Below are 25443 nucleotides of genomic sequence, written 5' to 3'. Positions count from 1 at the left end.
AAAACCCACAACAACCTGCCTCCTTTTCTGGATTTTTACATTGTGCTCTGAATCATCTACCTAAGTTAGGTACTGAGATTAGAAGGCTCATTATTTGAAATTCCTTCTGGAGTCAGTGAGCCATAGGCATTTCTGGGGAATGTGATAACTAAATTAGGGTGTATCTGATAGTGAATTCAGAAAGAGAAGGCTTATAATATAAAAGAGAGATGACACCTACACTGTCTGTGTTTTGTACAGGGAATAAGCTAATTCATCACAATTAAGTTTCAATCCCCATTTTCTGAGGGATCCTGAGGGAATAGTAATGGTTCATGTACCAACTGCTAAAAAGCTTAACTTTTTCCTATCACTTAGTTCTAGCTGTATTTTCTCTGCCTCAGAATCAAGATAAATAATTTACTGAATGGAGTGGTTCTTTTTATTTGAATTACCTTACTGGAACCTAGAATTTTATTAATAAATTGCAAGATGTCCAAAGTATTTTTCTGTTCTGAATATCACTTTTGATGGTCCTAAACAGTGGCTGGAAGTAAGTTTCTACTTAATGTGATTCAAAAAGATGCCGCTAAAAAAACCCCTATTGATCATGGAGATCTAACGTGTGTGTTGTGCTGCATGATTACAGACTGCTAACATTACTCAGCTCCCAGAGAAATTTCTTAAACTACGCGGGGATTTGTGCAAATATTTATTGTGGCATTTTTAGTAGAGAGTTTTTGATGTTTTAATATATTAGTATGTTATTGAATTTTGGGGTTTTTTCTTTATTTTTGAAGGAAAAATATAAGTATGTTCTAGTTGTATTTGCTTTGATTTAAGATAAAGACTTAGTGTTCAAAAGCATTAAAACGAAGTGGGCTTTTTTGTATACATCTAGCGCCAGAAGTGAACAGTATGTTTTAAATTCGTATTTCTTACAATAACTTGATTGTAAGACAGCACACACTAAGGCTTCTTTAAAGCCTGAGAGTTCTTGAAGTAGACAATCTGCATCAAATATCACTAAATGTTGTTCCTGTTTAAACAGTTTTGTTCCCTTCCCTTCGCACGGTCATGCACCTAAAATCTTTCTAACCTGGACTCAGCACAGTCTCTGACCCTTCTTAACTCACCTCCCTCACTTCCACTACTTTGGAATCTGTTTCCAACATATCTCATTGCCTGACAGTCATCAGCCCTTGTCTTCACTCCCCTAAAACCTGGCTGCAAAATCAATTTTGTCTGCACTGCTCAAAAACCCTTGAGACTTTGAAGCCAAAAGCTGAAGAAAGCAGTGTACCAGCTGTTGAATCCGAGTGGATGAGGTGTGACTTTGAAAGCCTCCTTAACTTACAGTTCAGCACAAAGTATATGTATAACCCATAACACATGCTGTACCTAAAGACAAACAATACGTAATTCCTATATGTCAAACCTGTATTTCCAGCAACTTGGTCTCTGGTTAGAGGTTCTTAAGAACATTTTAGAGAATCTGGTTTACTGGTCCATGTCCATTTGGGTTGGTGTAAGGAGGAAGGTGTGCAAAATAAAGCAAAAACTATACTGTTTTAGGTTTTGCTCACTTTTCCAGAACTGAGCTTCTATAACAGAATTTCTCTTCTGTAATAACAGGGTGGTGTCATGTACAACATGCATCTGAAATCTCTTTGAAGAAAATAATATAGTTTGCACAGTTTTCCTGAAATGCATAGTTAGTAAAATCCAAAAGCTCTATGATTAGTCTTGCACTGTATGTTGTCTAAAATTAGTGCACTTCAAAAAGAATTACAGAAAGAACTATTATGTTGTCTTCCAGATTTAGCCGACTAAATGCAAAAAAGCTATTTATACTGTATTTCCATTTTCAAATTCCCTTCTAATTTTCCTCCACCCATCAGCTTAGCGTATCTCTTTTCTCATCTGATAATTTTGGTTGGCCACATTCTTGTGAAAATAATTAAAACAATTAATGTGCTTCATTGCTGTTTGTAGTTAGCATTCAGAAAAAGCATTAACAAAGTAGTTTTCAATTTAACCCAGTGTCTAAATATCACTTTAATTCCAGTTCTGATAATATCTAGGATATCAGAATCACTTCTCTTTTTCTTTTATATTTGACCCATAATACAAAAATAAACCTCCGACTCTGCAAAAATCTCAGTAAAATCTCTTTTCTATACACAGCAATGGTTTTACATAATCTAGTTATAGTTTACCAAATGTGGTTTAAAATTATGGCTTTTACATGGTCTAAGAAGATATGAAAGAAGCTTGTAATATATTTTAAAAACAATTATTTTAATTTTTATAGCGCTCTGTGGAGGGAATATAACTGCAATGAATGGCACCATATATTCTCCAGGATACCCCGATGAGTATCCAAACTTTCAAGACTGCTTCTGGCTTGTAAGAGTACCACCTGGAAATGGAATCTACATCAATTTCACCGTTCTCCAGACAGAGCCGATATATGATTTCATAACTGTCTGGTAAGAAAATACTTTTGGCATTTATTTAATCTCCATGTGGCAGTATGCAACAAAGTATGAGTTAAAAAGACTATCTTTGTGATTTTCCCTTGACACTGGTGTTCCGTCTAGGGGAAGTGAGTGATTTGCACTAATCTGTTTTCCAATGTATCGTTTTCTCTAGGTAGCACTGGCATATAATTTCAGTCTGTGTCTTAATAATACCAAAACTATAATAGGGTGCCTCAGTTTCTTGATGAAAAAAGTGTTCCAAATTATGTTATGACCACTTATTAACAACCAAGAGAAGTAATACTGAAGAAAAGAGCGATCGTACAGGGAAGAGACTCTATTTGTATTTGGCTCTGACAAGAAAAGTTGAGATAACAGTAGTTATAGAGAAATAATATTCTCTATGTACCTGAGCCCATGTCTATCATGAATCTTTTCAGATAATGAAGCTCTCATTTTTCTTAGTTGCAAAACTGGTAAAGGCAGGAGACTGTACCCAAGTGTAGCAGCTCCTGTAGTGTTGAGGATGGAGTGATGTGCATCACTTATAAGAGAGAAGCGGCAATGTTTCTTGATATGAAACAGAGATATAACAAAGTTTGATAGTAAATGTGACAGTGGTTTCACAAGATTCGATGGCAAGGTACACTTGATTATCTACTGCATGGAGGACAGGATCAGACAAAACTCTCTGGGAGACCCTTTCATTGAGTCACGAAATTGAGAAAGGATTCCCTTCCATTGTAAATTCCTTTTCAGAGAGGAGACTTGGTGTGTCTGGATCCATTCCTAGTCCCAGACTTTCTCAACAGTTTATGTCTAAAGGATTATATATGTGCGTCACCTTTATATCACTTTGATAAGATTTTCAAAGTTTAGCAAACTAGCAGTCAATTACCAAGAATGTTCTGTGGCAAAGAATCTGTCAACCTTGAGGAGTAACCTTGAGAGACATCCCTACTCAAGGGGAGGTTCTGACACGCAACCCTCTGCCATGCAGGAGAGCTCCAAGGGCTCTTGGACTATTCACTGTTTATGGGGGTAAGGTGATTAACTCAGTCATATTTTCATACTGACCAGAGGTGCTAGTTTCTTCCAAATTTGGCTTGAGTTGCACATTGATCAGCACTGTGGCTAGGTGGACACATGGCTCACTTTGGCCCTTGGCTATTGTGTAATGTGACTCCCCCAAATCCACTCTGAGAACAATGCAGCAATCATGACCAGACCCATCCATTATCACTAGTGCAAGTAGGGTGCATAGGAAGGACGTAAGCAGGGAGCACATATAGTAATCTTGAAACAGTTACCAGTGAGTCCTCTAGACATTTCAACAGTGGCTAAAACCTTTTGAAGTTTGCTGGAAACAGTAATCCACTGATTATCAAATCTGCTGATTGAAATTCCGCAGATTGAGAGAGTAGTCTTACAGTCTGAGTAGTGCAGAATAATGAGAGGTATTTTGGAATATTAATTATTCATTTTGTGTTTACTTTGAATTCACCCACATTCATAAAATTTACAATTTCATTCCTACTTTCCTAAACATTAAACAGGCCTCTGTACACTTTTGTGACTTGTATCACACTTTTATCTTGTATTCTACTGTCTTGTCCCTCATCCCAGACACTCAATTGCTTTCCCTTAAAGTGTAATGAAAATTTGATGAGAATACATACTCAGATTATTGCCCTGATAAAACTCAGAAAATTTTAAATCTCTTTAAGTCTCCACCACTTGTTTTGTATATCAAATTCAGGCTGACCTTCAGAATCTTTCCTGAATTAAGTTTTACTTTTGGGCGCGTGCACAAATCTCTCTATTGCACACCACGCAAATGAGATCACTACTTTCCACTTCTAGTGCTTTATTCATTTGGCTCTTCCTTTCTACCAAGTGATTTCATTTGCCTTCAGTTCTACTGCTGGCTGTGTTACAAACTTAGTTCTTACAGTAAAAGTAATTGTATATGCCAAGAGAAAAGTCAAACCTCCATTTTATTTCATTATGTGTTCTTTGCTGGCATTTTTTTTTTTATGTTTTGTACCCTATTTAGACATTCCTATTTAGAAACAAGTGTGAACATTGAATGCCCTCTGTACAGTTCCACTATTTTTTCGTACTAATATTGTTTTTGCTACTGAAATGAGTATTTCATTATTCCATAGGGTAGCAGTGATCTTACCAGCACTACATGCATTGTCTAAATAATAATAAGTAATACAAAATAATATTTATCAATTTATGTGAACAAGAATTTAAGAAATCAGTCAAATACATATCATAGCTTTGGTTAAAAATACCAAAATGTATATGTTTACCTTAGTCAAAGAGATAGCCCATGTATATAAAATGCATGGAACATCTCTCTCAGCAAGAAGTTGATTCAGAAAACTAAAGTAGTCATAAAAAAAAACTTTCAATGAATTTTTATGTGTCCATATGTACTACAAGTTACAGATGATAGTGTTATCATATTTAATTGGGGAAGGAAGCTAAGTTAAAATATTCTGACATTAGACAATTTCAAAAAGTAGCATCCTTAAAATAATAATTATAAACAAATGTATAGATTTATAGATCCTACCTGCACATTTCAAGTGGAATCTTGTATTCAATAGAGTACAAGCGTTTTTTATTAGCAAATTCTTTTAAAAATTTAAGAGTATTCATTTCTCAGATTTCCTAGAAATTACCAAATTCAGAAGTCTGGGGGAGATGAGCAATATTTGGTTTATTTATTTTCTGATAGCCACATTGGAAAACATAGACAAGTAAATGTGGGCAGAGTTTATGACAGGAAGATGAAGTGCAACCACAAATTCAATCATTTTGATCTTGCTGCAGATTTTATTTAAAAATGAGAATATTACTTCCAAGGGGTGGTTGGATGGAGCATCTTGCTTTATAATAAACTTTTGTGTTTCCCTAAGCTACTACGTGCTGTACTCCAATCCACACATATAATTTCAAAAGACTTTCAGCCCTTAATGTCTGTTTTATGTAATTTTAGATAACTCGTGCCTTTTAGAGCAAGCTAGACGACTTTTACTACATTATATGAAAATTTGGAGAAATTAAATTATTTGTGTGGGAAAAAAAAAATATTTTTTATCTGTTTTTCTCAGGGATGGACCAGACCAAACTTCTCCTCAAATTGGACAGTTTAGTGGCAACACTGCATTAGAATCAGTGTATAGCACTTCCAATCAGATTCTGATCAAATTCCACAGTGACTTTACTACCAGTGGGTTTTTTGTACTTAGTTACCATGGTAAGTGTGACAAATTACACTTTTTCACTATCTGTACTGATTACTGCAGGAAGAAAAGTAATGAAAAAATTATTTTAATCATTTCTTCTAAGAGTTGCTATTATTAATATGACTGACAACCATGAGAGTAATTCAAATATGTGAAAGACTAATACAAATGAGGGAAACAAGCTATTTTCTTCACCAGATATTAAATTTACTAGTAGTCAAGAAAAAAAGAATGCACTGTGAAGAGACATAAGCAAAGGAGGTAGTGTCAGGACGTTACAGTTCAAAGTGCTCACCTTCTCACTGCATACGATGCTTCTAATATTCCTTTGTAATATAAATATTTATGGGGGTCATAAAATTTCTTGTAGATATTTGAACATTTTGAAGCAAGTAATGTTGTTCTAGAGATTTTAATGATACTGAGCTATACTGTATATTTAACAATAAACTGCCCTTTAATTAAATACTAACTGAATGAAAATGCGTAAGTATTAATGCACCAAATTCTAAACTTTTTGTAATTACTCAGACCTTTTGTGGCCAAGTGTTCTCTTGCATTCCTATCGCTACAAGGAACAGATTCAGAAGCAATGGTGTTTTTAGGTGCTCTGTGAATATCTGTTGGATTGACTATTCCAGGAAACGTGGACAGGCTACATTCTGTTTTCTGTTTATCCGGTTCATATTTTGGGAGTAGGAAGCTTTTGGTTTTGACTTAACAAAGACCAAGGTGAATACGTGTAGAAAAAACTGGGGACATTAAAGGAACTTTAATCTAACCAAAACAAAAAAGACCAAAATCCCACAATGGAAAAAAAAATAGCAAGAGCACTTACATTTATTATGTCGTATAGATTCCAGTAGGATTAGGCTGAGGGGGGGTGACAATTTTCATTCTAGATTTAGGCACCTAAATTGCATGTAGCAGTTTGGGAGGGACAAACTGACCTTTTGTGCTCATCAATATATTAATTTGTATGCATTGATATATATTAATATATCAGTGTATGACACTTGTAAAAATGCTCATACCTAGTAATAAAATGTCACTAATGAACTTGATCCCTTTGCGGTTGTTTCTTTTGTTATTGTGGAAATTGTCATTCCACAAGTGTAGGCTCTAATGTGTAATAAAGATGCAAACTGGGCAGCACAAAAGATAATTCATGAAGAAACTTCAGACGCTTTGTGAAATTATGTTGTCAAGATAAATAAGTCTCAGTATCCTTGAGTTTGTGATCCTTCATATCAGCTACATACAATTTGTAACAATAAAGACGAGGCAGGGAGAAGAATCAAATGTATTTAAAAATAGGTGATTTGGGGATTAAAATGAATGATACCCCTAAATGAGAGACATATGAGATAAATTAGAGAAATTGTTTATTGAATCACTTTTTAATTATGTTGGTGTTTAGTTTTTTTATGCAAATAGCACAGCTGTTCCATGTTTGTTTGGTTTGTTTTATTTTAAATTACTTTATCCTAAGGCAGGATGTTAGCTTTCTGATTCACTGATTTAATTGGCTCTTTATTTTATGATTAAAATAAAAGAAGTGGAACAAGAAGATACTAAGTATGAGTGACTCAGTAGCAAGAGAAGATCTTACCTGGCTATAACAGAAACGATGTGATTGACAAAAGTTTGACCAATTCGATTACTAAAGAGTCCAAGCACAGGATGTGACAAAGACGTGTATGACTGAAGCAGAAGTGTCATCTGCCATAAGTAGATGATGTTTACATGCTAATACAATGCTATATGAAAATGTTACATCAGTGAAAACCAGGAATACTGGACTCAACCTGAGTGTGCATTTTAAAACACAGAAGACTACACTCTCAGTATATATGTTGCAGTGTGGTTTTGTTTTTTGCTTTTTGTTTTTTTTTTTCCCAGATTTCTGTCCTGATTGCATTCACATTAAAAGGAATTGTATCAGTGTGCAAACACAGGCCCGTTCTCACAGATTCTTTCTAAAAAAAAATAAAAAGTAAAAAAAAAAAAAGCTATTTAGCTTCTGCATCCTCTTCCTACTTGTCTGTTTTAGAATTTATTTTACAAAATTATTTTGCCTGTCTGTTGCACACATGAGATTAAACTCACAAAATTATTTCATGTGAGACTTCAAATGAGAAGTTGAAAGCAGAATTATTCTCTTACCCTGTCTGCAGGTGAGATCTGCTCCACAACTACTAATTTACTAGGAAATTTCACAATCAAAATGTTTCTGTCTATCAGTTACACTGTCTCTGGATAGAATCTTTTGCATTTAAAACCTGTCTTTTTTACAAAATTTCAGAAGTGGAAAAGTTCAGCAGTAAAAGCATATTGTAAAAAAAAAACCAAAACAAACTAAACAGTGATTGCACAGTACAAAAAATATTTTATGAGAACATTGGCAACACTTGTAAGCTTCTTAGGTTATTTATGGAGTTTTGCCATTTAAATAACTAATTAAGAATACAGATGCAACTACCAATTTTTTATTAGGTGTCAAATCCATATGTTTCCTTTCTTTTGATTCTTTTGAAAGTTTTGAAGTAGATGAATAGATGTTTAATTTTGTCCTGTTAATGTGGCTATTAACTCAGTTATGTTTGCATGGCTATGTTAACTGTCTAAGTATGGGAATGTCAGCTGTGCTTTTTTTTCCTTAGCCTATCAACTCCGGGTCTGCCAGCCACCAGGAAATATACCAAATGCTGAAATTCTAACTGAGGATGATGAATTTGAAATAGGTAATATCATAGAAAAGAAAAGCAGTATTTGTTTCAAAAATAAGGACTGCGATGCACAGAAATCTGTTGCTTTAAAGGATGCAAATTGTGCCTGCAATATGTTAGATTTATCTCTGAAAGTAAAATTTTTAAGAAGTCGTTGCTCTTCTCTGTACTTCCTGAATCTCATCTATGTTTCAGAGATTGTGTATAACTAACACAGTAACTCCTTTCTAATTAACTTTTTTTTTTTTTTAAAATAAGAATAGAATAAAATTCTGACCTTCTAAGACATGTTGATGTTATTACTTAGCCATCCATCATTCTAAGAATTATGGCTTAACATGATCAGATGTCAGATGTCTGACCAACTAGTTTTGCTCACATTATGACAAATAAAAAATAAATTTATTTCAATATATACCAATATTTGGTTAGTTATATTGCTAACAAAGGTAAAAGACTCTCTACTTTTATTGGTACATAAAACTATACAATTTTTTGTAACTTCTTAACTTTAAAAAATTACCATTTCTTTTTCCCACCATTTAGATATCATCAACAAACTCCAGGTTTTTTTCCCCTCAGGGTTGTATGGGTTACTGACTTGATCTTGTTATCTTCATTTAGCTCCATAATGGTTATCCAATAAATTATATTGCTTAAAGCTTTGTGGACACATGGTTCACACAGCATCAGTCAAACCCAGACAAATTAGCAAACTATCCAACTAATGATGTGGTGGAAAACAGTGATAGATGTAGCATAGTGTGCAACACAATGCTCATTTACCACATTTCTTAGACTAATCTGAGTTGTTTATGCCAGAGGTCATTTAGCCCATTACATATGGTGGCAAGAAACTTCATTAATCAATAATGTTTTCTAAGCTAAAAGTCCCAATTAATTGCAGTTTAATGTTTCTTTTGTTTGTATGTGTTTTGTTTTGTTTTTCCAAACAGGAGACATAATAAGATACCAGTGTCAACCAGGTTTTACATTGGTTGGTAATGAGATTCTGACATGCAGACTAGGTGAAAGGCTTCAGATGGATGGAGCACCACCTACATGTCAAGGTTTTTTCTCCTTTTTCTTTTCCTTCTGCCAGACCAGCTGAATGGTGATTCCTTAAATATCCTCCACTATCTCTTTACATAACATAGCACACTGAAAATATTTCAGACTTTTTGATCCTATTCCAAATATTATCACTGTTTATTATGGTAAATATGTGTTAAAAATTAAAGTAAAATAGTTAGTAATGTTTTTGTTAATTTGATGAGTGTAAAGGAGTGCTGCTCTACTGTGTGAAAATAATTTCACAGTTCTTTTGGGGGGAGTCTAAATTCAATGAATAATGAGATAATTTCATTTTATCTAGAACATAATAGTATGAATATGTATATGGAATTTTTTTTTAATGTTACATTAACATCGTGTGGGTTTGGGTTAACAATATCATGACATTATTTTTCAGTGTGACTTTAAATGCTTCTATTTTTATTCAGTGTATTCTAAATAATAGCTTTTCTCTGTGTGTGTGTATATGCCTCTGTGTGTGTGTTCATGTTTTTCTAGTTTTATTGAAAACAGTGAATAGAGAGACATAGCACTATCTCATTGTTAAGGCTGAAACAAGATTACAGTCCTGCCAACCAATAACATCACAGTTTAAACCAGCCTTTATTAAGCTGACATTTCATGTGCTATGCTAGAGTAGAATTTTTCCATCACTTTTGAATAAAACGTGAGGGTTTTCTTTCATACTGAACTGATTGGGGAGCTAATAAGATACACCTCGCACATGATTTATTTTAAAAACATGTAATCTCTTTAAAGTTTCAGTGATGGGCACATGTTTTTGCTTTTCTACTAAATCTTCCCTTTATTTCTAGAAGTATAAATAAGGACATAAACATGTATGATAAGACATTTTGAGAAGGAAAAAACCAGCAAAAACGCACAGCCTCATGAAAGTATAATTTATGTAAACAAAAGCCATTTTGAATCCTGCTAGTTTTTATGCTATTTCTTCATGATCCATCTACTCCTGAACTTAATAGTCCAACTACTACTGCAAGATTAAAATGCTTTCCCAAAGCAGTCATAGTAAATGCAGTTGATTTTCATTTGTATAAAGTGAAAAATAATGCCAACTGTGTTTTCTAGCAATAAGATGCTGGGGTGTCTTTTTTTGTTTGTGTGTTGGGTTTTTTTTGGAACCCAGCAATTGTAATTATTTAGAATATCTTCAAAAGACTCATGATGAAAGTTTTATTTGGAAATAGTAAATTATTGTGAGTAAATATACTACTTGTACAAATAAAGCTTTAATATTTCTCTGTTTCTTAGTACTTTCTGAAGTTTCAAACTGGTGCACAATTACTTGTTACAATTTTTAGAACTTAATTATGACTAGAATGGTTAACTTAGTTATGAGGTGAGAGTTGATAAATCACTTTCTAATAAATATACCCTTCTCCTGAATTAATGAAAGCCTGGTAAAGTCAACTACTACGGGTGAATAAAATATTTTCCCCTGGTTTAAGGCATGAAACTATGCAAAAGTCAAAATCATTCATAGCAGTAAATCTAATTCTTAAGAAGCCAAAGTGATTTTAAGTTGTTAGTTTTGTAACAACTTAAAATGCTGATAAATTTTTTAAAACCCATCCATTTATTTTGGTACGATTGTGTCTAGGAATAGCTTCCGACTCCCCAGTGCAAAGCAAAATCCTAACTTAGAAGGTTCATAGCATTCAATGGGTTGAAAACCATAGAAACTTCCAGGCACTACTTTACATTTTTAAAACTATATAATAATACATTGGATGAACAGAGACATATGTGCCAGTCCTGAGGCATATGTTTCTGAAGGCATTTTCATATTCATCACAAGACTCAGAACAAAACCTCAGAAATTATTACTTCTCTTACCATAGTTAATCTTTCCTCTTTCATGTATAAATGCTAAATAGTGGATTAAATACTTAATACTAAATCAGTGCTCTTATCATTTCAGTCTAAAGCTGAATGAAATTAACATAGTCTTCATAGTGAGTAGGCTCAGATTTTTTTTATTTATTTTTTTTAAAGTAGTAATTAGTTAAAACATGTTTAAAATGACCATTCAAACTGGCCACCTATAATAATCAGGAACATAATTTTCTCTTGTATTTTTTTACCAGAATGTGTCAGTTTTAAGATAGCAATATGTAAACTAAATTTCACAACCCAGATCAATAGAGAGCTTTGTGAACTCTAGAGGCTGCAAAATTATATGCCTTAAATTTATGTCTTCTGTTATTTTAGTATACTACACTGGTTTATGTATAATCTACCACACTAACTGTGCAGGCACCCGTTACATAAGGATCACTCTCAAGGAATAAACTCAACTCTTCTGTTGGTTTATATTTGCATTAGTTTACTAATTGTTTCACCAGACAGAGCATATGTTTAGTGTTGGACTTCATGGTGTTAACTTCTGTCACCTTAACCTTGTGCAAGTTAGGCACTTTAGCCAGCGTTGAGTATTGGTTGAATTTTTCTTCAGTTTTCACCTTTAAATAAATTTATACCCACATTGAACATTCATCTATATAGTGAATCTGAAGAGTGTTGCTGTAAAGATATAGTAGTCAATTACAAGGTAGAAAATATTTAAGCAAAATCTATATAAGATTTTTTTTTTTTATTATTTTAATTGTTACTCTTTTGTTTACAACACATGTAATATTATTTTAAACTATGTTGCCTTTTTTCTATTTTTCATTGATGTATACCAGTTGGGTGAAGATTTCTGAAAATTTTTGAAGATTTTCTTCATTAGATCAGAAAAAAACCACTAACTTCCACAAGATTATGGCAATGCCTATCATCTGCTTTTGTTAATACGGAGTATTTCCCATATGCAGCTTGTAACTTTGCCCTTCATTTTCCTTGACATTAGCTTCTACTTTTAGGACAAAATGAAAGGTTCAGAGTAATAAGATTTAAACTGTATTTTGCATCATAATTAGAGGACCCTGAGAAAATTCTTGAATGATGACTCCCAGCTGTATCTCCTCTGCATTAGCTCAGATTTGTTAAAAAAGCTTAGCTGTCCTGTTCTATTGTAAGTCTCTAAGCTCTGTATAAAATTTCTGAGGGATGTTTACACAGAGATCTTGAAATCGAGGACAGTTTGCACAGCAGAAGCATATAGAAACAGCAGAACTAGTTGTAAATAAACTAGTGCAGCCATATGACTATGGTGGTCTTCCTGCCTTAATGCTTCACTGTCTTTGCCTTCCTGCCACACCTCACTGTATGTGCTTATATATACGTATGTACACATAAAGCTTGAGAGGATCAGTTCTTTCATTTGCTTGAGACGAAGTCAGTCTCACGACTGGCCTGGCACTGTAGTAGCACAGACAGATATGCATTTTCTTATGTGTAGTGGAGGTGTTATATTCAATCTCGATTAACTGAGACAACCATAGGACATGGGAAACAGCTATTTAAATTTAGCACTTAAATGCTGCTTTTGAAGCTGAGAGATACATATTTTAAAGTATATGGGCAGATTCCTTTATCTTTTTTGTCTGGTTGGATGGGACTTTGAGCAATATAGTCTAGTGAAATATATCCCTGCTCATGGCGGGGCGCTCGACTAGATAATCATTGAGGATTGCTTCCAACTGAAACCATTCTAAGATTTGATTGTTTTTATCATAGAATATATTAAGTTTTCTTTATCAAGATGATAATTCCTTTTCTTTCTCTTCTTTCGTGTGTTTTCTATATCTCCTGTAAGTCCTATGATTTTTTTCCTCCATAAAAATCTGAATTTTTAATTTAATAAGCCAGTACTATTTTCAGTGTTCTTGAGAAGTCTAAGATCAATAACCTAGCATTTTCGGAGGTGCTATGAAACTAAAAACTAAGTATCTGGATCAGCACAAATCATCTTCATCTGTAATTAGTCCTGTTGAGTTCTATTCAGCAATAAAATGTCAGTGTCTTATTTTCTAGATGAAAGGCATCACATCTAAATAGTGTTTACGTTGTTTGTAGGTACATCAGTGTTCTTGGAGCTTGATTGAGAATCTCAGAATGTAGGTGCTGCTTTCTACAGGTTGTGGGAGGGATTGATTACTCTTTAAATCTGACAAACAAAAATCACATTGTGTTCAAGTTTTGCTTTCAGTGCAAGACTTTACCTGGAACTATTGCTGACAGTAATAGCAATTTGGGTGCTGGAGGTGGGCAGCAGGACGTCTAAGGTTGACTTTTTGACCAATGCAATGATTCAATACTTAAGCAAAGCCTACTGAAATGTCTTATCTTCTAGAGAATGAAAGAAGAAAAATGCCATGAATTGATAACTTCTGAGGGTCTCAGGGCTTATTTTCAAGATAAACATTACTTCAGGTTTTTTTCCTACTGACCATTTCTAAAATGTTGTCAGTCTTTCTGGAAATTATTTATGGACATAACATGAGTAATGCAGATCTTTTATACTCAGGAAAATCTTGCCAATCACATGAAACAGAAATAGTGGGCTTTAGATTTTTTTACCAACCTTTCTGTTTCACAGTACTCTGTCCAGCCAATGAAATGCGTCTGGATTCAACAGGAGTAATACTGAGCCCTGGATATCCTGACAGCTACCCAAATCTCCAGATGTGTGCATGGACCATTACTGTGGAAAAGGGTTATAATATCAGCATGTTCTTTGAATTCTTCCAGACAGAAAAGGAATTTGATATACTTGAAGTGTTTGATGGTAATTATAGGATGCATAATTCTGGATTACACTTTCTCTATATAGATATATTTTTACATTAAGTCTGTGTAATCTATATTGTTTCCACATAACATAATTTGTCAGTATAAAAAATTTTAAATAAGCAATTATTTGGATTTATTGTGCTAAAAATAACTTTTGGATTACTGTGGTTCAAAATTGTCCTACATTAATTATGTTCAGGAGTAGTTTTGTTTCTGAACAAATAGTCTCTAGTTTATAACATGCAATGTCAATTTTGATCTTTAATTCAGATTAATTTACGATTTCAGTATATTAAAAATACAGTTTAGTTTTCTATGTATATTAATTTCATATATATAACTTATTGTGTGTATTATTTTAAACTTTGTAACTCCTTTTTTATGTTTTTTATTTTTCCCTCTCTTGTATCAAGGACCGAATAGTCATAGTCCGTTGCTTATTTCTCTCAGTGGGGACTATTCGTCTTCTCTAAATATAACCAGCAACGGCCATGAAGTGTTTCTCCGGTGGTCAGCAGATCATGGCACCAATAAAAAAGGTTTCAGGATAAGATATATAGGTATGTAAATCAGACTTTGTTTAATGTGTAGGAAGTTTCGATATGGCATATATTTATTTATGTGAAAAAAGTAGTGGAAGCTATATTTTGTAACATTAATTGCCCAGACTGAAAAGATATTCAATCTATTTTATATATGAACTTGATCAGTATAATCTTGTGAAGCAAAAAAACCACACACACCCTAAGAAGGATGTATGAAACACATGTGATCTGTAGAGATTTCATCAAATGTTTCACAGTATTGTAAAATGGCATAAGCCAGTACTAAAGATAAGAGAAGCAGTTTCCCTCCTATCCGTCCCATCATTTATTTGCACTCATGTAAGAGGTGGCAACAGGGCAGGAGTGAACAGATGTAAGATGGAAAAATGTGAGACCCTGAAGGACTGAACTCTTCAATTTAAGGTTCAACAAAAGCAGCAAGTTGTATTAAAGAGATCAAATGGTATGTAAAAAAAAAAGACAACATACTTATGGGTAGTGCATTAAGATGATACTTTTAAAAGAATAATTTTTTATGTAATTGCTTTTCTAGAATTATTACATAATATTATTAATATTAAATAATATTAATTTTGCAATATTATATTATTCTTTAATCAAGCTAAAGTAGATCTGTTGCCACTTACAGCAATTACACAAAAAAATTATTTCATTTTTTTGTCATGACCAAATATATTAAATACACAGAATAGAAAGTACTGGGGATAGTATCTGTACATACTAGAGAAATTATTGCCATAACACAATTTCACTTTACAAAATGGAGAATGTAATGGAAAATAAATATAAAATTCTTCTATTAGGTTTTTTTTTCTTTTCTCACTTGGTTTTTGCCTACTTCAGTATCACAGAAAAATAACAAGCATGTAAAACAGTATCAATGTCATCTTTACATTCAGAAGAGGACGTTTTTGTCAGAGATAGAATGTTTGTTGCATAGTTAGATAAAAATTTAGTGTTGTATTTAGTGAAATTAATTTATGCATGTACGATCAGGATACAAAATAATACAATTTCTAGTGATGCTTCTCAGCTTGTTATCAGATATCCACTGAATTCAACAAGAATTTTTCAAGTTCTGTCACCTAGATTCAAAATGTATCTTTTATGTATTCAATATTTATGTTCAAAGCTCTCTACTGCAGTACTCCAGAGTCGCCTCCACATGGTTTCATTGTCAGTCAGACAGGTGGACAGCTCAACAGTATGGTTCGCTGGGCTTGTGATCGAGGTTTTCGTCTCATTGGGAAAAGTACTGCTGTATGCAGGAAGTCTCCATATGGTTATTACTCATGGGATGTTCCAGTCCCAGCTTGTCAAGGTAAATTCTTTCATTATCAAATAATACACTCTGAAAAACTTCATTTTTTCTTTTCTAATGTAAGCCATTTTCTGACTTAAAATGTATAGCAGATGTAATCATTTGATGGTTATGCCTCTGTACCAAATTTTTTTCTGCCTGGTAAAACTTAACAAAATAATAATTTTAAGAGACAGTATTTCAACAGAATTTGCTAAGACTGGCAGATACTAAAAAAAAAATCCACTCTAGTTTGAGGAGAAAAATCCCGTAAGTTCAAAATTCGAAATTATTCCAATAGTTCATTTAAAACTAAGTATTTATAAAAGGTAGTTTTTTTTAATCATCCTCCAAGAACTGTATAAAAAACAGAAAGATCTGAAACTTGCTACATATGCAAGAACAGGAAACTGAACCATTGCCTGTGATGCCATTCTAATTTTTTATTGTTTAAACTGAAATGTAAAAGATAATTCATTGGCCTAACTGTAAATTTAGTTTCTTCTACTCAAAATTTACCAAGTCACTAGTGGAGATTTTTGAATACTGAAGGAGTAATTAATCGCAGTGGTAGATATAAAACATCTCAGGTTGTATCTACAAAATATCTGATATATATATTTTACTGATTGAGGAAAGAGGCAGATTTTATAGTACATGAACAAGTAGTGCTGTAGCATTTGTTGGTACTCAGAATCATAAGCAACAGCTGTTAACATGTTACAGGTCTTTTGGGGGTAGATACTAGTTTTTATACCCTGCTGAATGCAGGCTGTCATGTAACTGGAAATGGGCTTGGTTCTGGCAGCTCCTCAGCAGGTCTGAGTATAAGGACTAGGGAGTGTTTGTAGATAAAAAACTTTATATGAGCTGGCAATGTGCGCTTGCAGCCCAGAAAGCCAACCGTATCTCCAGTGAGACCCCATCGGGGAGAACTGTGTCTGGTTCTGGAGGCCCAGAAGGACAAGAAGGACATCAAGCAAGTCCAGAGGAGGGCAAGAAGGGTGATCAGAGGGCTTGAGAGCACTTCTCCTGTGAAGACAGGCTGAAAGACTTGGCGTTATTCAGGCTGGAGAAGGCTCAAGGGAGATGTTGTAGTGGCCCTCAAGTATCTGAAGGAGCCTACATGAAAGCTGGAGAGAGCATGTAGTGATAGTTCAACGGGTAACAATTTTTTAGCTGAGAGAGGGCAGATTTAGATTGGATTTTAGGAAGAAATGCTTTACTGTGGGGGTGGTGAGTGTAGCAGGTCTCTGGAACAGGTTTCCCCGAGGAATAGTGGATGCCCATCCCTGGAGGTGCTGAAAGCCAGGTTGGATGGATCTTAGAGCAACCTGGTCTAATGGCACAGGGGGTGGTGGAACTGGATGATCTTTAATATTCTATTTATATTGTCTGAAACTTATCATTATTATCATTATAATTGAAGGAAGAGTTTAACCTGGCCAGTTATGTAGCTGTTCTGGTTTCACTGGGGCAGAATCATAGGGCAGGCCACTAGTAGGCCCAAGTCAGGGCAGCTGACCCAAGCTGACTATCAGGTATATCCCATACCACTTACATCTGCTCATTATAAAAGGGGGTGTGCTGAGGGTGGAGGGGTTTGGTTTTTGAGGTACATCTTTTTTGATCTGGTGCCCCTTTTGCTACTTCCAAAGACTAGGCTGAGTTTAAGCTTATATATTTTCTATGAGTATTTGTTTTGTTATTTCATTAAATCTCTTTGTACTTCAACCCGCTGGGCTTCTCTCTTCTTCCTGACTCCCCTTACTGTCTGGGAAGGGTTCATGGGATGAAAAAGCTTTGCTATAGCACCAGACATAGGTTAAATGAAGAAAGCAGTAAACAGTGTTATTTGAGTAAACCTTGGTTATACCAGTTTTGGGTTATCCTCCTCTTTGCTTAGATAGGTCTACCTAATGTTTGCTTCTGCAATTCAAGCTATTGAGTAATTTGAGATATAATAAACACAAATTTGGTCATACATTTTCTTTCTAGTATTGTGGAGGCACAGTTTCTTTCTTGGTGATACTACGTAAATAGCTTTGTCAGATGCTTAAGCCTTTATTTAGTTAACTTGTCAGTTTTGATCCATCTGGGATCATGTCCTGACACCCTCTGGAAGATGGAATTTAATTACTATTCAATTGGAGCTTTCACTGTCTCCCAATCACTGTTTTCATTTTTTCTTCTGAATGTGTGTTTGTCTCTGGTGGCCAATAGATACTATGAAAGCCATAGGTATTTTTGTGGTTGCCCAGATGAGGTAATGAGCAAAATAGTACTAGTCTTCTGTGATCTTTTCACTACATTGCATCCTTTTTTTAAAATTGACATGCTGTATGCAATTTCTTTTTATGAGAATTCAAGTATATTTTAACATCGATCCCATCATCTCTTTTCTGCTAATTGTGATAGACACAGGTAAAGCTCTAATGCTCAGCTGTGATTATTTGCTTTCGTACAGGTCCACAATTATATTACTTATGAAGCAGATCTGTCTTACTTCAGATCAGATCACAATAGGGACAAAAACAGATTACTGTTATATTTTTATATTTTTTCTTATCAAGTATACATGGTTGGACAGGCTTTACTTCTATATCTCTGTGCAGGTAGGATAGGTGGTATCTTCGGGTTCAAGATTCCACTTCAAAGTTAGCTGCTTAAGAGTTAGGTGCCTTTCCTCCCTCTTTTTTTTTTTTTTTTTTTTTTTTTTTTTTTTTTTTTTTTTTTTTGAGGGGATGGTGTGGATCTTACCTGTGTTAGATGTATAATGTTAAAATGAGGAAAAGATCTGGTTTTGGTTTTATTCCCAAAACAGACAGAGCATTAGAGTCACATCTTCTCTTGGTACTTCCTTTCTATTGAATAATTAATTTCAAAAAGAGTGGCTTACACTTTCATTTGCCAGTTTTCTATATTTCCAAAAGGGTAGTTTCTGCTTTGCGTAAGAAAAAAATAATTTTAGTGCTTTCCAGACGTCACACAATACATATGAGATAAGAAACCTGAAGTACAAACTTGATTCCTAGTGTCTCAGACTAGTACTTTACTCATGCAACCATGTTGATCATGTTTTTTCTAGATACTCTCTTTTGCCTCTTCTTTGATTATTTTCTGCATTTTGAATGCATAGATTTGAACAGTTTTTCTTATTTTTAACTTCTTCCATCAAAAGCAAGTCTTCCTCAGATTTAATTCCCTAAATGTGGAGGGAATTTATCTGTAGACTTAGAACACACATTAATGAGTTTTAAAATATTTTTTATTAATTTAAGACTGCTGATGTCTCGGTGCATAAACCCTTTAAGACGAGTGGAAGCTTATAGTGAAGATCTAAGATAACTATATTGTTCTCTTTACTCAGCAATATCTTGTGGAATTCCTAAAGCTCCATTAAATGGTGGGATATTAACTACAGATTACTTAGTTGGCACCCGGGTTACTTATTTTTGCAATGATGGATACAGACTTTCAGCCAAGGAACTTACTACTGCAGTCTGCCAGCCAGATGGTACCTGGAGCAATCACAATAAAACCCCTCGCTGTGTAGGTAAGTAAAAACTCGTCACTGAGTAAGAACATGGCTTTACATTTTGTCTAATTATCCAAGGTACAATTCTTCACATTACTTAAACTTTCAGCTTCAGATTACTTTAATCTATGAATAATTACTGGTATTAAATTATTGTGAAACATATTTGAAATGTATGTATGCTATTTATATTGAAACATTATATGACAGCAGAAGAAATACACTAGAGATTATAGAATACATAAATTGATAATTAATTTGCAGTTAAATCAAAGTTAATGGTTGCAGAGATTTATAGGAAAGCCATCTCTTCAGTGAGAGCTGCACAGTTAATAAAGTATTAGCAAACCCAAATTTACTGTCAGGAATAGCAAAGTCTCTGGTACTCTGGGATACTTGTTTGAAATTATTAATAGTCAGCCTGTCATTATATCCAAACTTGAGGGAACATCACTGAAGAGAAAATTCATGTTCAGTCCTGATGAGAAGTAGATATCATCAAAGTTAAAAATGGGTTATGAAAACCTGGGTGATAAGACTGATTCAGAAATGTCAGAGTATTTTATGTACATTAGTATTTGGATTACAAAATCCAATTAATTTTGGAAATGAAAGAAAACATACCGAGAATCAAAGATTTGCTCTTTTGTTGTTGTTTGTTTGCTTGCTTGTTTGTTTGTTTGCTTGTGAACTGTATTCCCTCATGCCTTTTTCTTTATCTAAAGGACCAATTCAAACAGAGAGAAAGAAAGTAGTATCCAGAAAAGATTTTCTTCTCTGCCTTCTGATCATGGGAAAAAAAAAAAAAAATTATGCTTATTAACCTATTTCAATTAGATTAGGGTTGTAGAACGCTTTTTGTTTGTTTTTCAAGAAAGAACACATAGAATTAAGACATTAAATAAAAATGTGTAGTTACTGAAAAAACATCTTGGATATGGATATTATTTTTATCTGTCAGTAACATGCAGCTTCTCCAAATGAGTCTTTAAGATCTGGCAGAATTTACCTGGGTAGACAACTAATTCCTGTATTGAAATGTACCTAGCATTATAGTAAAGATTCTGGTGTAAAGTGTGTCAGGAGTTCCACGACTATCAATCTACAATGAATTGAACCATGGTACAGATTCTATCTACAACAATTACATAGGTCTGCATATGCAGTTACTGCTCTGTCTAGACCATTGATCACTATTAATTAAATGAGAGAACTTGTACCTGCTAACCACAGGCAATTTCAGCCTTACTTTTCAAACATGATGTCACTGTATTTAAAATACATTTCTGAATTAATGATGGTACAGATTTTCCCAACTTATTTATAATAAGCCACAAATAACTTTTTTTTTGTTGTTATTCTGGAAGTTGTTACATGTCCAAGCATCAATTCTTTTACACTGGAACATGGAAGATGGAAAATAGTGAATGGTTCACATTATGAGTATAAAACAAAAGTAGTTTTCAGCTGTGATCCAGGGTATTATGGTTTGGGACCAGCATCTATTGAATGCCTTGCTAATGGCACCTGGAGTTGGAGAAATGAGCGGCCTTACTGCCAAAGTGAGTACATGTGCTATCTGTATCTGCTGTACAGACTTCAGATTAAAAGATACTTAATTTGGCTGAATTAGAAATTAACTAATTAAATATTGGAATAATTTAGTTAGAAAAATATTTCCTGGCTGGTATTCCTGGGTATCCAAAAGGTATTTACAAATACAGTCCAGTAGGTTTAGTGAGAAGGAAATACCTGGAGTACATTTCTGGATTTTAAAGGTCTCTAAATTTATAAAGGCACCAAAAAGTAATAGGGAACATTTTCACCTATATTTTTCAAAGTTATCATGGTTTAACTCAGGATTGGCAATTAAATGAGCAACAATAATGCTCTCTATCCCCACCCCCTTCCACCTAGGTAAAGAAAGGAGAGAGTGAATAAGGAGAAAGACTTTCTGGATTGAACACTAAACTAGGCAGCTTTAATTAAATACTAATTATAAAAGAAAATATTTACAAATATAAGCAAGTAGGGTTAGGAATGTGCAAAACCTTTATCACACACCCCCCCCCATTACTTCCAGCAAATGTGCTGATTAAAACAGTTTACTGAAGGAAAATAAAGTCAGTAGAAGGAAAATTAGCTTCATCCCAGCTTAAACCAGGGCATTCCACCCCTTACTCCAGACCATATATCGTACGTAGGCTCTGTTTTACCAACTGTCAAATTAGGGATTCTCCCCCAGAGTTAGATTTCCTTGAGGTACATTTACCATCCTCCATTGTCACACACCAAGTCTCTCCAGGTCCCTGAGCAAAAGCAATTTCCTGGGCAGGTTGACGTTGCCTTTGCCTGAAGCAGGAAAAACCCAAACATTTTTCTCCAACAGATTCCTTTCACATGCCACAGGGAGTTTATCTCCATCTACTCTATGTACAAGGTTAGACCGAGCAAGACCAGCCCGATTGATGAATCCCCTGCTGTTAACTAACCAGGTGGCCTTTGCTATATGTTTGTCCCAGTTCTTAAAAGTTCCACCACCCATTGCTTTCAGGGTAGCTTTTAACAGACCATTGTACTGTTCAGTTTTCCCTGAGGCTGGTGCGTGGTATGGGATATGGTAGATCCACTCAATACCATGTTCTTTGGCTCAATCACAAGACTGTTATTTAAATTAGTCTCGTATCTGACTCAATTCTTTCTGGAGTACCGTATCTCCAACAAGATTTGCTTCTCAGGGTCCAGGATAGTATTCTGGGCTGTGGCACAAGGCATAGGATATGTTTCCAGCCATCCTGTACTTGTTTCCACCATTGTAAGCACATAGCGCTTACCCTGGCAGCTCTGAGGCAGTGCGATGTAGCCAATTTGCCAGGCCTCCCCATACCTGTACTTTGACCACCTCCCCTCATACCACAAAGGTTTCAACCGCTTAGCCTGCTTAGTCGCAGTGCAAGTCTCACAGTCGTGGATCACCTGTGCAATAGTGTCCCTGGTTAAGTCCACCCCTTGGTCACAAGCCCATCTGTATGTTGCATGTCTGCCCTCATGACCTGAAGTGTCATGGGCCCACCGAGCCAGAAAGAGCTCACCCTTATGTTCCCAGTCCAAGTCTATTTGGAACACTTGAGCAGCCTCATCTGCTCGTTGGTTGTGTTGATGTTCCTCAGTGGCTCGACTCAGAGGCACGTGTGCGTCTACATGACGCACTTTTACCACCAGTTTCTCTACCCAAGCTGCAATGTCTTTCCACAGCTCAGCAACCCAAATAGGTTTACCTTTTCGCTGCCAGTTGTTCTGCTGCCAGTTGTTCTGCTGCCACTGCTTTAGCCAGCCCCACAAGGCATTTGCTGTCATCCACAAGTCAGTGTAGAGGTAGAGTCTCAGCCACCCCTCTCGCTCGGCAGCTGGACGGCTTACCTCTGCAAATTGACTCGATTCACCTTCTCCTTCAGCTGCTTGTGCAACTAGTGTGTAGGACTCCACATGGCAGCTTTCCACTTTTGGTGGTTTCCTACAAGATAGCAGGAGCCATCAGTGAAAAGATCAAATAATTTCTCAGTCTCTGGTAGGTGATCATATGGTGGAGCTTCTTGAGCCTGTCTCACCACATAAGTCAAGAAATCTGTATAGTCTAGAAAAATACAAAAACTGTATTCTGTCTGCACACTTGATAAATAATATAATCTCTCCTTTCAGCTGGTTACATACTTTAAACAAGGTAAATGTATGACAAAAGTTGTGCTTCCCCACCCCTGGGAAAAGCAGGTTTCATTATGTCTTTAAGTTTAGACATCAGTTTTCCAGAATTGAGAGCATTTGGGTGTATTTTGAAGCCCCAAATCTTGTCCTGTTTGTGAAGCACCACATGACATACACTTTGATAGAATGGGGTAAAACTTGTGGTGCATATATATAAACTGTGTGTATCCGGATGTATGTGTATAAATCCAAACATATCTAAAAAGCAGAAGAAAGTGTAGATAAGCCAGATAATTGTGGTTTAGAATATATTTAGAATTTACTGAGAATATATTTGAAACTATTAAAAAACATGTCAAAGAATCAAATTCCAAAGGTTAATTTCCAATATAATTAATCTGTCTGATTTTTTACTTCTTTATAACCTGCTGGAAATTTCCTTTATAATTTAGAGGATTTAAAAAACTTAATAGAAATATTTCACCTCTGCTAAAGTTAAAAACATGGTGTATATGTCTATGTAATTGTGTTAATATTTATAACCTTTCTTAAAATATTAGCATTTTTCACAGGAAGTTTTGCAATATTACCACTTATGTGTTTTTTAAAATAAAAGCACTAGCTGGTTACACACCCTTTGATACATCCACTATCTTGTTTACTACTAATAAAGTTCTTGAATAATTTTCTTTTAAGAATTACTATAAAAATATTGTTTTGGTTGAAAAGATGCTTTGAATTACAAATAAATAGCAAGGATTTCCATGCACATTAACCACTTCTTATAACAATCTGTGAATATGCGAGGTAAGCATTTAATTCTGAACTACAAGAATAAAATGGCATCTTTCTAAAGAACAAAGATAATTTTAAAAATTGCGACCGTTTTTATATTGCAATATTTTTTTTAAATTAATTGATAAACCCAAGGTAATTAAATAGCAATTAATGAAATGTAGGGCTTTTTGACTTTACAGAGACAATTCTAATTGGTGTGCTCCACCCCTTTCTTAAATATTACTCCTGGGATAGTAATAAGCTTTGTATGCAGAGTATTTAATCTATTTTTTTTCTCCTGAGCAAATTGTGGAATTTATTTATCTGGTTGTCTGGTTGATAAATATTATTGTGTGTGTATTTGATACTCAGCTGTACATTTTTGTTTTGGTTTTGCTATAAAGTTATTTCTTGCGGAGAACTTCCTACACCTCCAAATGGAAATAAGATTGGAACTCAGATCACATACGGATCAACAGCTATATTTACTTGTGACTCAGGATACATGCTAGTTGGGTCTGCCGTGAGGGAATGTCTGTCTTCTGGACTCTGGAGTGGAATTGAGACCAGATGTTTAGGTATGGATACTACTGTCATAGCTTACCTATTTTCTTTGTCTCTAGCAGACAAAAGTAAGCAGACTGAATCAGCTTGTCTCTTTCTGTTACCATAGACATTGAAGAGTTCTGCATTTAAAAAATTTCTGTTGCCGAGTTGTTTTTCTTACCCATTAGGGCTGTGGTTACTTTTCACAAAACAAATCCCCTTTTCAGTAAATTCCCTGCATGCAAAACCTGTCTCACTGAATTGCTGTGTATGTCTCTAAAGTAGACCATTACATAAACAGCAATAATGATTGATTCCAGATGTGTCAGGTTTTGTACATATCCACAGTAAATATATTATGTTACTGAATTAATCTGTACGTTTGTAAAAGAAATAATAAGATGCTTGTGGAAGCTTTGATAGGAGTGCTGCAGCCATTTTCAGAGAGAAAAAATACTATCCAAACACTATAGAAATTGACACCCTTTAGTTGTACATGTTTAGGAATCTTCACATATTTAAAATACTTAAACACATGTCCCTGAATCATTATGAATAAAATTAATGTGATCTCAGTGAACAATTTCAGTTCTTTTTAATTATTTATTTTCGTGTGTAGCTTGATCTGGGTTATTGTGTTAACTGTAGAGACACTAATCTTAACACTATATGCAATTAACCTTTCAGTTTCAGTGGAAATAAGAGCTATGATAGTGTTCTGATTTTAGAATGCAATATGACAGTTCTGTTATACCTTGTCATTTTGGGGAGGCATGAGAGTATACAAG

At 34.6% G+C, this 25443-nt stretch overlaps 1 protein-coding gene across 1 annotated transcript in view; it reads left to right on the top strand.

Annotated features, from left to right (window-relative positions):
* The window catches only part of CSMD3 (CUB and Sushi multiple domains 3), a 558931-nt gene that overhangs the window by 465080 nt on the left and 68408 nt on the right, over positions 1–25443 (top strand). Inside the window, exons 44-53 of the mRNA XM_051611448.1 lie at positions 2294–2471; positions 5591–5736; positions 8389–8469; positions 9411–9524; positions 14033–14221; positions 14640–14786; positions 15925–16113; positions 19463–19648; positions 20998–21192; positions 24514–24687. Of these exons, the coding sequence (XP_051467408.1) occupies positions 2294–2471; positions 5591–5736; positions 8389–8469; positions 9411–9524; positions 14033–14221; positions 14640–14786; positions 15925–16113; positions 19463–19648; positions 20998–21192; positions 24514–24687 (1599 nt within the window). The remainder of the gene's footprint in view (positions 1–2293; positions 2472–5590; positions 5737–8388; positions 8470–9410; positions 9525–14032; positions 14222–14639; positions 14787–15924; positions 16114–19462; positions 19649–20997; positions 21193–24513; positions 24688–25443) is intronic.

This window comes from Apus apus, chromosome 2 (assembly GCF_020740795.1).
Source record: "Apus apus isolate bApuApu2 chromosome 2, bApuApu2.pri.cur, whole genome shotgun sequence".
NCBI classification, from domain to species: Eukaryota; Metazoa; Chordata; class Aves; order Apodiformes; family Apodidae; genus Apus; species Apus apus.
Note: the sequence above shows the minus strand (reverse complement) of the source record. Positions and strands in the feature narration are given on the sequence as shown.